At 41.1% G+C, this 14,811-nt stretch overlaps 1 protein-coding gene across 1 annotated transcript in view; it reads right to left on the reverse strand.

The window, feature by feature from the left end:
- Nucleotides 1–1,590: 1,590 nt before the first annotated feature.
- The window catches only part of LRRC3B (leucine rich repeat containing 3B), a 90,402-nt gene continuing 77,181 nt past the window's right edge, over nucleotides 1,591–14,811 (reverse strand). Inside the window, exon 2 of the mRNA XM_030329731.1 lies at nucleotides 1,591–2,840. Within this exon, the coding sequence (XP_030185591.1) occupies nucleotides 1,897–2,676 (780 nt within the window). The 5' untranslated portion in view covers nucleotides 2,677–2,840 and the 3' untranslated portion in view covers nucleotides 1,591–1,896. The remainder of the gene's footprint in view (nucleotides 2,841–14,811) is intronic.

Below are 14,811 nucleotides of genomic sequence, written 5' to 3' on the forward strand. Positions count from 1 at the left end.
CTCTTAAGAGACTATTGATATGGACAGGAACTGTGGTGCTTTCCAAGGGCAGAAATGTGATCCTGGAGGCCCAAAGTTAACCTAATGTGGGTTGGAGAAGGCTCTGTGGGTCAAAATTGCAAAGGATCCAACCTTCCTACTTAAGCCCCACAAAAAGCCATCGTTGCTCATTACTGTGTTAATGAGACCATCACTTGGGAATCTGCAAGCCTCTTGGTCTGGGGAACCAGCAACTTAGGCAGTAAAGTGAATGAAAAGCAATGTAGTACATTGGTTAAGAGGCCCGTGGGTTCTAAAATTGACTGGATTTCAGTATCTGCTGTACTTCTTATAAGGCCTGGTTTTCTGAATTAATTACTTACACTCTTGTGTCTCTGATACCTCATTCACAAAAGACTATCTCATAGGGTAATTACAAGGACTAATTAATACAACCCAAAGAAAGTACTTGGTGCCTTGTAAGTGCTCCATAAATTCTATTAGTCATTCTTACCCCGGAGCCCAGAATTGAGATCCACGATAGGGCTCCAGCTTTGTCTTGCACTTTTCCCCGACACAGATTCCTTCATCCCAAATACCCCCCTGCATTTTTACCACTTTCCTCCCCCTGCTTCATCTACCTTCCTTGCCTGTATCACCATCTGATGAGATCCCACCCAAGTTCCAAGGGTTATCTGTAATGGCACCTTAAAACCAAAACGAAAACCAAAAACCAAACCCACAATTCCCTGCTCCAAGAACTGAATTAGCTTTCTCCTATCTCAGAACAGTTTAGGGACACAATATCTTGATATACTGGTACATACATCTGTCAAAACTTATGGAACTGTACCCTTAACATGGCCAATTTTCTGGCATGTAAATCATACCTCTCCAAACCAACCCAGTAGGAACATAATGAGAATGTCTCAGCCTTTGGAGAGAGGAACACTTGGTTCAAAGTCAAGTTCTAATACTTTCTACCTGGCACTTCGTTGGCCTTCTTTCACCTCCGTTTCCTCTTATGTAAATGGGGCAGTTGTTACGTTCTCCCTTTGCAGTGAAGGTTTAGAGACCTAATGATAGTATAAAAATGCCTCGCACACTGTTGATGCTATATTACAGTTAGGACTTTCCTTTTCAGCATAGCTATTTCTATGTTTGTCACATACACCTGCCCACCAAAAGGTGATCTTCAGGACAGAATATGTGCTGTCCTTTTCTTGTCCATGTATCTGGCATAGAGTAAAAGCAGTGTGTTTAGCTAGATATAATATAATATAATATAATATAATATAATTAATATAACAGCTAAACACACCAACTTTTAGATAGCGAACATCTAGCGGCATCCCAGCGGAAGCCTCTGCAGGATGCCGGACTGTGTATTATCACTCAGGTTTGCTAAGGCTCAGTATTTTAAAGTCTGACAGACACTTTCCTTGCTCGATCATTTAGCTATGGCTTCCCCGTGTCCAGTAGGACTTAATAACACATCTTTCATTATGATAATTCTTTAGGCTCGTAAGGGTTGTCGATTTCTCTTGAAAGCAACGGAATGACTGTACTGTTTTCTGGACCAATAAGTCACTCTGTTTTCCATGGTTCAAAGTTAAGCTTTTATTTGGTTTTAAATTAAAAAAATAAATTTCATTATTAAATAGTGAGATGGATCTAACTTATGTCCAGATAGTAGCTTACTCAGGAATATACCACTGGGGGTACAATTAAGGGGTGGGACACCTAAACTAAAATTATCTGTTATGTTGTCATGTTTGTTAAAAGCTCGACAGTGGCATAATTCAAAAGAAAGGGAGATACAAAGTTTTAGATGTTTACAACGGATGGGAAAAGTAAACCACTTATTCTATTGCAACTGCAAACGAATTTCTTTCTCGGTGCCAGTCTGTTTGGACGCTATACCACAGTGCTAATGTCATCGGGCTCATCTGCTTTCTTCTGCCTGCTGGGCAGGGATTTCAAGTATTCAAGGTGTCTCCGGGCATCCTCCTGATTTTGCCTCACGTAATACACCACATATGAGATCACCATGGTGAACCAGCCAAACATGGTGACCAGCATGGCATAATCGGTAGTCTTTTTGGGGAGGTTACAAAGGTCAGCATCATTGGCAGCATTGAGGAATGGTCTCCCGGCGTGCTCATCCAACACAGAAGTCTTACAGATCACATTGTGGGCTGTCTCGTGGTTGGATGCCATGCTCCTTAGAACTTGCTGGAGAGTACAGTCGCAGTGCCAGGGGTTGTTGGCGATTCTGGCCCTGGCCTTCAGGTTATTGAAGGCATTTTTGTGCACGCTTTGAATCCGGTTGTCAGACAAGTCCAGAGTCTGCAAAGTTTCCGCTACTCCTTTGAAAGCATGCTCGTCGATAAACTCAATGCCGTTTTTGGACAAGTTGAGAACTCTTAGTTGATGGAGGTCCTTAAAAATCTCATTGGGGATAGATGTGATCTGATTGGAGTCCAGATACAATAAGACTGTTTCAGGAGGAAGATCTCTAGGTATTTCCTTGAGATTTGCATTGCTACAGGTGACATTTAAACCCCCAGAGGAAGAACAGAGACAGCCCTTGGGACACATACTGGCTGAATGAAAGCACAGTATCATAAGAACAAAACTTTGTAGGAGGAGACACATGGAGAGGGAACGGGTTAACCACAGGTCTACCAGATTCATGCTGGAATGTCAGCATAATCACAAGCCCATTCCTCATTCACTCCGACAAGCAAGCGTGGCAACGGTTCCAGCCTTGTCCACACTGCTGATTTCCTTCTTGCTTATTTCAAAAGGTTGCAGCTAACACACGTGTCTCTTCATTATTCCTGTCCTTGCTTGGGTACCTAAAGGAAAGGGAAGCAGAGACCATTAGCTTTTTTTGCAGAGAGAGCAATTAAAAGTGCTCTCAGGCGTCTGGCATTCTATGTGGGCAGGAGAGGTAATTTCCATTGATACCACTGGGAGATGTCTGCATAATGGGAGTCTCCTGCTCAAATCCCAGGTGCTTGGGGAAAGGTCTGTCAAGAAATGACATTTCCGAATCATGCTGCCTTGTTTTTAGTTGTGCAGAATTACAGCAAACAGCCTAGAATTCTGTCATCTCTACTAGTCCTCTCAACATCCTGAACCCCTTCTAAATTATATAGCAATAAAATTTAATTATGCCTTTCCTCCTTTCTACAGTTGCAGATGCATGAATGCAGTTTAGACCTCCTCTTGAGCAGCAATGAGAAATAACACTGATATTTCATGGTTAATGACCATAGATAGCAATAATTGTCACGGCTCCTGAATGGATGCTCAATTGGAATATTTTCTCTAAAGAAACATCTTGCTTGAATTAAGAAATGAATAAATGCATTCCAACCTTTACAACAAAATGTTGCTAGGGACTGATAGAACAGAATCCCCAAAAGGGTTGTCTCCCTGATTCTTTCTGTTTTCTAAACAACCTATCCCATCCCCAATAGGTCTTCAAATATGACACACACCTCCAAGACTTTTTAAAATATAAGATAAGGACTAAAAAATATTAGCCTCTAAGACTTTCCCAATAGCTTATTTTTTTTCTTTCCAATCATTATATGTATATATTATTGCTGAAATGTATATATATACATATACATGATAAATTATATATATATATAATAAATTACATATATAATAAATACACAGTAAAACCTTGGATTGCAAGTGACTTGCTCTCCGAGTGTTCTGCAAGATGAACAAACATTTCTAATAAATTTTAACTTGATAAATGAGTGATGTCTTGCAACACCAGTGGTAAATGACACCGAATGTCACATGATCACAACGGAGGCAACGGTTCTTGAAATTCACTTTGATATACAAGTGCTTTGGATTACATGTATGTTTCCAGAATGAATTATGCTTGAAAACCAAGGTTTTACTGTATATATATATATATATATATATATATATAATATATAATATTGTTGGAAGGGGCTTCTGAAATGTAATTAAGTAATATTTTAATATTAAGTAATATAAGTAAGGATACAAGCTTACTCAGGAACAGAAATGAGACTATTAAGTGAACCCTCCAAACTCTTTTCTCATATAGAGAGGACAGGCATCTTTGGGACCAGTTCACAGAGGAAGCAAGTGGATTTTGGAGAGATTATGTGATTCGCCCAAGGTTATAGCTCACAGGTGGCAGACACAGGACTCACGCCAAAGGCTTTATTCTGACTTATTAATCTCCTAACACTCTCTACTACCCCTACAATGCTCTCCCAACATTATCTGCTCTATAAAGACAGTTGGGATCACGGAAGCATTGCTTGTTGTGACTTCTGATGCTGTTATGTCGAAGCTCAACCCCAAATTCAGTACCCCATGGAGCTCGATGTCTGATTTCAGAGTGTCCTCTCTCAGGATGTGAGAAACAAGGGGAATATTCCTTCCTCTTACCACAGTGAGTAATAAATGACTTTCTGCATGAGCAACAAATGAGTCTCTGCAAACTTATCTTTTCTAAAGATCCCAGATGGATAAATACAGGGGGAAATGACTCCAAATGTTACCAAACTCACAGAAGAGAAGATTAATGTGAGCTGAAAACATAATGAATGGGGTTGTTAATCATGGAAAAAATGAGATTAGCACTAGCAGAATGGAGTGGATGTGCTTTTGGAATCCTGAGTCCCTTAAATGCCAGAGAATGCTAAAGAAGGACCTCTAGGCTTACTGGGCCATCCATCAATAGCTCATTTCATTTGCAGTGAGTTTCCCTCCCTTCCATGTTTTCCTTGAAAACTGCATTGCACGACATTTGGGACTCTAGTGATTGTCTAGATGGGAGAGAGGAAAAAATAAGCAGGTGTGGAGGGGAGGGCATTCAGAGAGAAAGGAGGGTGGCAGAAGGATAAGATAAAGGATGTTAGGAGGAAGGCATGAGAAGGACACAGGAGATGGGGGACATGAACATGATTAGAGAACATGAAAAAAGTCTATGCGATCAACCAACTCCAATCAACTGAGGCTGTGCAACCAGCCTAATCCTGCTGAAAGGTGGGAAGGCTTCTCTGGCAGACCCTCCACATCTCTCCAGAGACTGATTAAGAGTCTACCTGAAGAAAAGTGTTCACCAAGTTAGACCATAAGTTCCATGAGGGCAGGGGCTTGTTTCCGCCTCATGCAGAAACAACAGCAAACAATTAAAAAGTGCATAGTGCAATTAAAAAGTACACTGGCGTGTATTCCAGCTTTAATCCTTATTAGCAATGTGTTCCTGGGCAAGTTATTTAACCTCTCTAAGCCTTATTTTCCTTATCTTTGAATAGAAATGATAAAAGAACACAGTTACAAAGTTGACTTGAGAATTATGTGGGATAATCCACATAAAGCATTTAGCCCAATGTCTAATAGGTAGTAAGAGCTCCATACTTGTTAGCTACGGTTACTGCTATTATCCCAGATACGTTCCCAAATGCTAGCATAGTGCTTGACATGTAGTAAGGGCTATACAAACATCTATTGTATGAATGATCGAATAACATATTGAAGCATATAGCTTTACTTTTTCTTCCCTAAGATAATTATTTTTATTTTTAATATAAATATTGGCTCTTCCAATGTCTATTAGTTTTACATGTCAACATGGTGGTCTTTGGAAAAATCATGAGCGCAGGCTCCTAGCTGATGAAAGGAAGAATGGAGCTTTTCCGGTAGGCTTCTTGAGACTTAATCTTGGTTTCTCCAGGATGATCGGCCCAATGGTCATGGTAATAGACAAGAAATGATGAGAACACATCTTGAGTTTTCAACAACAGAATGAAATACCTCTTGAGATGGAATCCAATGAAATGGTTTCACCTTGAAACCTTGAAATGGTCCACCTATACACTGAATAGAATGCCTATTAGGAATACAAATACAGAGTATCTCTTGCATTCAGAGATGCTGGGCTCAAACTATTTCATTTTCTTCCTGTCATGTTGGAGGAAAGGGAAACAAAAGCTCTGGGACTGGCTAGATTACTTGGGTGCTATGACTCAGCCTCTAGTGCTCCCATGCTCAGCCAGGACAAAGTGACAAGAGATGCAAGGAGTAGAGAATTGAGCCCTTGGATGTCTAGGAAGCAGACAGCAGGGGCCAGAGTTATTGAGTCAAGGTCATCTTCAGCAGGGAAGATGGAAGAACGGCCTCTCCACTCTAATATGCCGAATTACTATTTTCCAAAACCAGCTTGACATTGTCTTAAATTGCTGGAGAGGTCAAAAGAGGTTCTTGGAAAAGAAAGACGGGAGGTGTGCCTCACAGTGAAAAACATAGGTATTCTTCTGACATCAGCTACCACCCAGCAGAGTACAAAGCTAAGGAGCAGCTCAAAAACTTAAAACTCCCTCCTGCTCTATTTCCAGTCAGGTCTACCCAAATATGCGAAGCAGCAAACACAGTATCCTGCTAGAAAAAATAGAGTGTCTCCTTTCTAACTTCAGGAGGAGTGTGTAGAACACCAGAGAAGGGCCGGGGTCACACTGGTGATGGCAAGAATAGAAGCAGCATCACTGCCTGTCCTCCTGATAAGGAACAAGATCCGATAAAGGGACAGAGCAAATCAAACAGTGCCTTCTCTACCTCTTGACTCCCCTCTGCATTTCTCAACTCATCATACTACCCTATCTTCTTTCCCTTTAAATATGTCTGGGGCAGTCAGGAAGCTACTGTATTTTTGGAATGTGGTATTTAGGTATGAGCTGTGCTCCCAAAGGGGGCCACTTTATCCCTGGACCCATACCTTGCCCACATTTTCCCATCACACGGGTCTCCAGGGTCCAACAATTAATGCCCGGATTGGGTGGTAACTATCAAATGTTGTTTCCAGAAGAAAAAAAAAAAGTGTATTTAGCAAACTGCCTGAGAAGACAGATCTTTCAGTGGTTGATTAACAACTCTATCTTGCTTCCTGTTCCTTTCTTCTCATCATTAGGGGATAGATACTCAGGGACACTCAGGGCTTCAAACCCAAAGCTTTCATTAACTCTTCTAAGATCAGTGAGCACACCAATTCAAGAAGAAATACCAGACCGATTTCTCCCAATTTCTTTCCATGCAACACTGCTACCAACAAGGATTTGATTAAAGAGCACAATACAGCAACACAGGAAGGCCCTTTGATTCGGGGTGGTGGGTGGGGTGGGTGGGTGGGTTCATTAATTTTCAAATTAATGAAAAAAGAAAAAAAAACCTCATAAGTTTAAGTACTTAAAATTAAAACTTCCATAGGGCAAAAGTAAGACCATACACAAAATGAAAGGGCAGATGCTAAAACAAAGGGTTGATTTCTTTAATATACAAGACATTCTTACCAAGGGATAAGAAACTGATCCAACAGAAAAATAGGACAGAAAAACAATATATACAAATGACCAAAAAAACCCTATGAAAAGATCCTTGATCTCACTGACACAAGAATAAATTCAAGTGAAAGTACCTAACATCTTGGTTAAAATTAGGAAAACTAGGGTCAGTGTAAGTGTAAAAAACAAAGCACTCTCAAACCCTTGATGAGGGGATACTTGGGACACTCTTTTTGTACAAGCAATGTAGGGATATCTATTCAGATTTTAAAACATGAGAACAAGTTAGACTGACTTGTACTGATGTAAAGATCTCCAAAGATGACCTCAAAAAGCAGCTAGGAAAAAGGGGGTTATAGTTTCATCCTGTTTGTGTAAAGTTTTAAAAAGAGGACACGAATGTGCAGCTATAGGTATATAACATACGTTTGCAAATGCATAGTTCGTTTCTGAAAGGATCTGTATGGAAGGAAATGTATATGAAACTATTAATAGTGGTTAACTGAGGAGCAGAACTCAAGGGGCTGATGGGGAGAAAAGCAGTGGTCTTTTTATTTCATACCCTTCTAGTGGATTTAACTTTTTATGATACAAAGGTGTTTTTGTTTACATAAAATTTAAAAAAAATTAGTGCAAAAGGACCAGAACTTAACTGAAAAAACAATCTGAACATAATGCCTCAGAAGACAACTTTCGAGCACCATGAAACAGTAGGACAATGGCGGCCAAGAGGGTTGGGTCAATAACAAGACGATCAAGTTTAAAAAGCTGAACGTGTTTCAACCTGAGAGACTGAATACACAAAGGGACAATGGTGAGACCACATATCAAAACAGAACTTCAACTCACAACCTGCTTAAACCAGCCCAGGAAGCCAAACGTGCAGCCTCTATAGCAACTGTCCCAACTCAGCCAGATCAGTAACTGCCAGCTTCCCTCATTTTCCCTCCTGCTTCCAATTTAGGGTTAACCAGGGAGAGCCAAATCTGCTCCCCTAAGCAACCACATAACGAGGTTCTGGGTCTAGTTAGCCTGCTTCCAGATTCCTCATGCCAAGAGCCACCAACCAGGGCACATCTGAAGCCTTTCATTTGTCCCACGATAAAGCTTTTACACTCCCTGCCTCCCCGTGAGTCTCTGCCGAATGCGAGGGATCAGGGCTGGCTCCCTTGCTATAGAAAGCTTGGGGAAAATGGCCTCTGCTTGTTCTCATTTGGGTAGTTTTCATTTACTTCCACAAAGACTACAGTATGTGATCTTTTCAATGTAATATTTCCAAAGTTAGCTTTATAACTTATTCTAGAAATTATATAGGGATTTCTTTACATGCTCAGGTTTTCTATAAACTAAGTATTGGTTGCATAAAACATCAATGTGTATAATTCCTGACCAAAAAATGAGGGACAGTTGGGATCTGAATAATTCAGGTGAATGAACTATATAGATAATTTTGAGATGACGTTCGCAGATATGACACCTTATTTCGCATCTTTAGCATTGCGCTCTGCCATGAACTTTAGTTTTGCATTTCCACTCGCAACCACCTCTCACCAAAAGATTCCACCTGGGCTTCACAATGGGCATCCTTAAAAGTAAAATCACTTTCACCCTTTATCCTCACCCAACTACCTTCTACCATAAACCACCTATTCTTCCCTCCTGATTTCTTGGGAACCGTTTCCATTTTCATTCTCCCTGCCCGCTCTCTTATGCTTTGTGTCCCCTTTTTCTCTCTCCTGTTCAAAACACTATCCTCTTGCACCAAAAGGAAGCCAAAGCCTCCTTCCCGGCCTGCCTGTGTGCAGCTTCTGTTCTCCTTCCAATGTCAGGTGCAAGTAACACTTTGACCATGAATTTCCACTGGCCAAAAAGCTTTCACGAGCCCCTGTTGTTCATGGCAACCCTCCTTTTCCAATCCTATGTCCCACCACACTTACACAGACACAGAAACCTGAGCTCAGGAAACAGAGATCCACAGTTAGAAAGCTGATGATGAAGAGCACTTCCTTCCACAAGCGTGAGATTTATCAGAGGTCATCCCAACCCTCTACAGCTTGGCTTCGCTTTCCTGGTTTCAAATCTGACGATGAAGATCTGGCCCAGGAGTCATTCGGCTGGTTTATAACAAGCAACTATCATCATTTAGTTAAGGATATGAACTAATAAGGCCAACAAATACAGGAGGAACTGAGGATCATTATATTTAGAAGGAGTTTAATCTGCTTGCAGACCCAATATGTCATAACAGGTTAAGTCAGGAAGTGCCTGAAATCTCAAAATTCTTGCTTTTACAATTGAGGATATCGGTTTATTTTTGCTACCAGACCATGAGCTTTCAGAGGGTAGGGGTCAATGTCTTACTCATTCTTATATTCTTGCATCGCCCATAGTAAGAGTTTAATAAATATTTATCGAAATGAATTAGGATCCATCCTCATTTCGTCATAAAACAGCTACTGTTCCCTTGGCATTTATTACATGCCAGGTATTTATTAAGTGATGAACTCATCTAACATGAGTAATGGATGGTGAAACTGAAGTTCTGATTAGGTTCCTAGTTAAATGGATATAGAATTCCAAAGTGAGGGCTCAAGGTGCCATGTGAAGGTTGGGTGACATGTTCTGTGAGTCTAACATCTCCTTGTCCGCTTTGAGGGAAAAAGGTGTCAAGAGGCATCTATCTTATCACCTCCCCAAAGAGAGGAGAGAGTTATTAATAGGATTCCTGGAGCTGGGGTGGAGGTGCAGAATGTCCTAGCACAAGGTTGGCCATTGATTGGTGGTAGAGTTGGGTAATGTTTTGATGTTGGGGTGAGCCTGCACTCCCAGAGCTGTCAGACAAGGGATAGAAAACTACTCCCTATCGGTCAGATATGGCCACCTGAGGGAAGGAACTCCCCAGTGAAAAGTATCTTGGGTCCTTTCTCATGGTCCCATAGGATTCCCTGGTAGGGCCGAGGCATCTGAGCAACAAGAAACTGAAGGGCAGATGTTTGGATATGGGGAATGTAGCCATCTGGAATATATCCACCACAGGGACCAGGGGAGTCATATTTCGGGGCATCATACAGGTGGGTAGGGGGCACAAAAGAGCTCCAGAAAGAAGCACCAAGCCCATCTCATTCTACCTTCCAATGAGCCTCTGAGGAGAGCAGCTGAAGCCCAGTTATGCTGATGGCTGGGGTGGGGTGAAAGGGCAGAGAGAAGAAACCGAGCTACCCACCATACCTTCTTTCCCTTTCCTTTACGCCTGAAACAAAGAAGAGAGGGGAATAGTTGAATATTAGATGAAATTCAGTGTATTGGCTAATCTCTTGAATTAGACGCTTACACAATCATATTCAACTTTTACTTTGGCTTAAGTCAATTGACTTTGTGACTTAAGGTGATGGTAGGACAATCCATTACCTGAGATTGGCACAGAATCACGGGGCTGACTGATGTGTTTCGTTCAGGGACTAGAGGAAGATGGTCACATGCACAGAATAGAGATTAAAGGAGTGGCGAAAACAGAAAGTAAGTTGCCTTCTATTCTGCATACACATATGTCGCCTTGCAAAATCCTCAGGACAACCCTGAGCACTGGGGGAAGCGTTGCTGAAAAAGAAGACTAGCGAGATAGCAAGAGGGAGGGAGAAAAGGTGACACATGCTTCTGAAGGGGTTCAGAACCAGTCTCCCCAGAGAGCACCACTCTGGCATGATGACTACTTTGAACTGAAGACGATCAAGTCCCAAAAGACTCAGGAAGAGCTTGGCACTTCCCCCTTAACTGCCTGGAAAAATTCAGACAGAGGGCCCAGTTCGGGAGGAACAGGATGGGCTAGAGGATGGCTGGAGGTCCGCAGAGCCTGTTGGTTCAGATTCCTTTCTGCATCCCATTGTCTCTGCGTGGCACCACAGACATTTGTTTACTAACCATTTGGTCTTTCCATCGTTCTGTGAGTTGGCTTCCTCCCCTTTGAAGGCTCAGATCGCTACCCCCTTCCCGTTAACTCAGAATGGCAAGCACACCTCAACTGCCCGTCAGGAAGCCTCTCATTGTGTTTGTGGGGCTCCCGCTCCATAATTAAAGTTTTTTTCTGTTAACCTGTTTTATGTCAATTTAATTAACAGACCAGCCAAACAAACCTAGAGATGTGGAGGAAAAAATTTCCTCCCTTACACCTCTAAACTGAAAGCTCTAACGTGACACATTTGCCTTACGTTTGTGAGCTACATTACATTAGATGCCTGCAGGGCAAGTCCATGGATATGCTCTTATTTAATTATCTCTAAGCAGCCTTTTTAGGGAAACATGATAAACATCATTGGTCCTACTTTAGCACAGTAGAGGAACGCACCAAATGGAAATGGCTTAAAGTCACACGCTGGTTAGCAGAAGGACAAAATTTGGATCGTAGGTGTCCCACAGGGTAGATTCTATTCAACACTCAGTGATTTATAGAATCCTTCTACTGGCCACATTTAGATATAGAGGGTCTGCAGACACAAGTACTGAGTTTCAAATGCCAAATCAGTCCTCTGTTGACTACTTTCCACAGACTTTGGGAAGGTCAATAACGAGAAGAGAAACTCCTTTTCCTGCAAAAAATCTTCTAAGAGCTACTCATACAAAACTTTTATCAAAACAACATGATGTCCATCTGTCCCAGATCTCAGTCATTTTAGGCACTGCTTTTCTTCTTTTGAAACCTATTTCACAAAATAATTCTTTAAACAAACCCTGAACTTACTGGGGGACAAACGACTCTTATGAATATATTGCCTCCTTTCTACATGATCTAATGCGCATAGATCTCCGGAGTAGATGTAAAAATTCTTCCCACCCATAAACCTGCTTGAAAAACAAAGAAATACATAAACAAAATCCACTTTTTTTTTTTTGACATAGTATCTATCTCTCTCTGGGACTAAACACAGAATAAAGATAAGACTATGTCTTTGCTTACATCTGTATTTATTATTCAACATGCTGCAAGTTTATAGGGAGATTGAGTGGGAACCCATCTATCTCAGTTTCTTTCTGCTTCTCTATTATTATTTCTCAGCAAGTGCCTATGACATTTAACAGTGAGAGCTTTGCAAGCTCTTAACACATAATCTACATAAATGTAGGCTCCCTAAAACTCAAGAGGGTCCTGAGGCAACCTGAAAGCTGCTTTTAGAGCACACTAGCTTATGCTGAATTCAGTCGAATTTCTGAGTAGGCTGAGTGACTGTTACCATTTTTTTTTTAAACCCTTGTTTTGTTTAACCTTATTCATTGATTTGGTGGGGAAAGTACAGGATTGAGATCCAAACCAAGGTCTAGAAACTGGATTCAAACCCTAGCTTCTGAGGAATGAATTCCAGGAATTTAGCAAATCACACACACTTCTAAGCTTTATTTATCATAGACCTATAATGAATAATATTCACCTCCCTGGTCTCATAGTTATGAGGATAAACTGAAATAAATATATGTGAAATGCGCTTCAGAAGCCATCAATGGCCACTTAAAGATTATGCTGTATTGTGGGTTTCAGTATTGGGCTGTTTCGCTCGAATATCAGATCATTCTTTTTCCAGAGCCTTACGTGTCTTTTTCTTAAGCACAACCAACTAGGATGCGATTCTCACATAACCTATGATAGTATTCATTTCAAACCATATTTAACCTGAATCTAATCATGAGGAAAGGATTTGACCGATCTGAAACTTGAGGCACTTTGCAATGTGACTGATCAGGACTCTTCAAAGGGTGACTGAAGGGAAACAAAACAAAACAAAACAAACACACAAAAAACCCAAAGCAGTCTGCAGAACTCTTCCTGATTAAAGAAAAAAGATGTGATAACCAACAGCAATGCAAAAGACTGACTTCTGGCTGTAAAAAAAAAAAAAAAAAATATGCTAGCAAAGTGCATTATTGGAACAATGAGGGAAAACTCTGATTACAACCTATATTAGATATTATTGAATCAAATATAAATTTCTTGGGCTTTTCATGATTTGAGGAGGAAGGAGAGAATCCTTGTTCCTAAGAGGTACATACTGAAGTGTTTTGGGGTAAAGTGTCATGACAACTGCAAAGGGCATGCAAAATACCCAGGAAAAACAAAGCTATATTTTTATGTGGAAAGAGAGAGACAAAGGGGAAAAAGATTAAGAACTGGTAAATGGAAAGTAATCACCTAAAAGTATTCATTGTACCAATTTTCCATCTTGTCTGAAAGTTTCACGTTTCTCAAAGGAACATGTGGAGGGGAGGTTCTAGGCTTAAAAAATAAACAACAGCAACGGAAAGAACTTCAAGAGAAAAAGAAATCCCTTCCTGATGAAGGAAGAGAGTTTTAGGAATACTCATTTGAATGTGGCCTATCTCCTCATAGTGACACTGAATAGAAACCGAAGGTGAAATGAGAAGGACTTCTTCAAACTGTATTTTGTGGAGGCACCTGAGTGGCTCAGCTGGTTAAGCACCTGACTCTCGGTTTCAACTCAGGTCATGATCTTGTGGTTCATGGGTTCTAGCCCCATGCTAGGTTCCACACTGACAGTGCAGAGGCTACTTGGGATTTTCTTTCTCTCCTTCTCTCTCTGCCCCTCTCCTGCTCATCCCCCCCCCTTTTTCTCCCCCCACCTCTCTCAAAATAAACAAATAAACTTAAGAAAAGAAAATTGTATTTCTTGTATGCCAGGACTACCAAAGTCCTAGCACACGGACAGACGTCACATGTGCAGCGTGGACCTGGTTTTAATTGGGCAGCATGGAGATCATGGCTTAGCCATTTACTAATTATGTATCCTCTCTTCCCCACAGTTAAACATGGGGGTATTAATAAGTTCTATCCAAGGGATTTCATGAGGATTCACTGAGGCGATACATATAAAACACTTAGAAAAGCTTCTGTTACATGAGAAACTGTCCATGAGAGTTTACTATTACTCACTCTACCACTACGATTATTGTTACTATCATCACCATCATCATCTTACACTTTGTCTTCTCTCTGCTAGGACAATGGAGGACCAGAGTGATGTACCCTTAATGCAGTAAAGGGAGTAACTCCGATAGTGGCTGACATTTCTTGGACATGTACTATGTGCAAAAACTTTACTTTGAGACGAAGAGGAATTTTGCCCCAGGATGGATCATGCCCAGAGTCTCCTCATATCCGCTTTGGATAATCTGGATGATAAGATCTGGGACTTTTGAGCTGATGATCCTCAGATGAAATTTTGGATTTTTTGAATTGATGCCATAATGGGCTGAGACCTCGGTAATGTTGGGATAAGATGGATATATTTTGCATGGGGGATGAATGTGAATCTTTGGGACCAGACTGTAGATTGTAGGAGGCTGAAAAATGCCCCTCCCCTGCCCCCGCCCAATACCTAGGTCCTAACCCCTGGAACCCATGCATGTTACCTTTTATGGAAAAAGAGACTTTGCAGATATGATTAAGTTAGGGATCTTGAGATGGAGGGATCATCCTGGATTATCT

This window comes from Lynx canadensis, chromosome C2 (assembly GCF_007474595.2).
Source record: "Lynx canadensis isolate LIC74 chromosome C2, mLynCan4.pri.v2, whole genome shotgun sequence".
NCBI lineage: Eukaryota > Metazoa > Chordata > Mammalia > Carnivora > Felidae > Lynx > Lynx canadensis.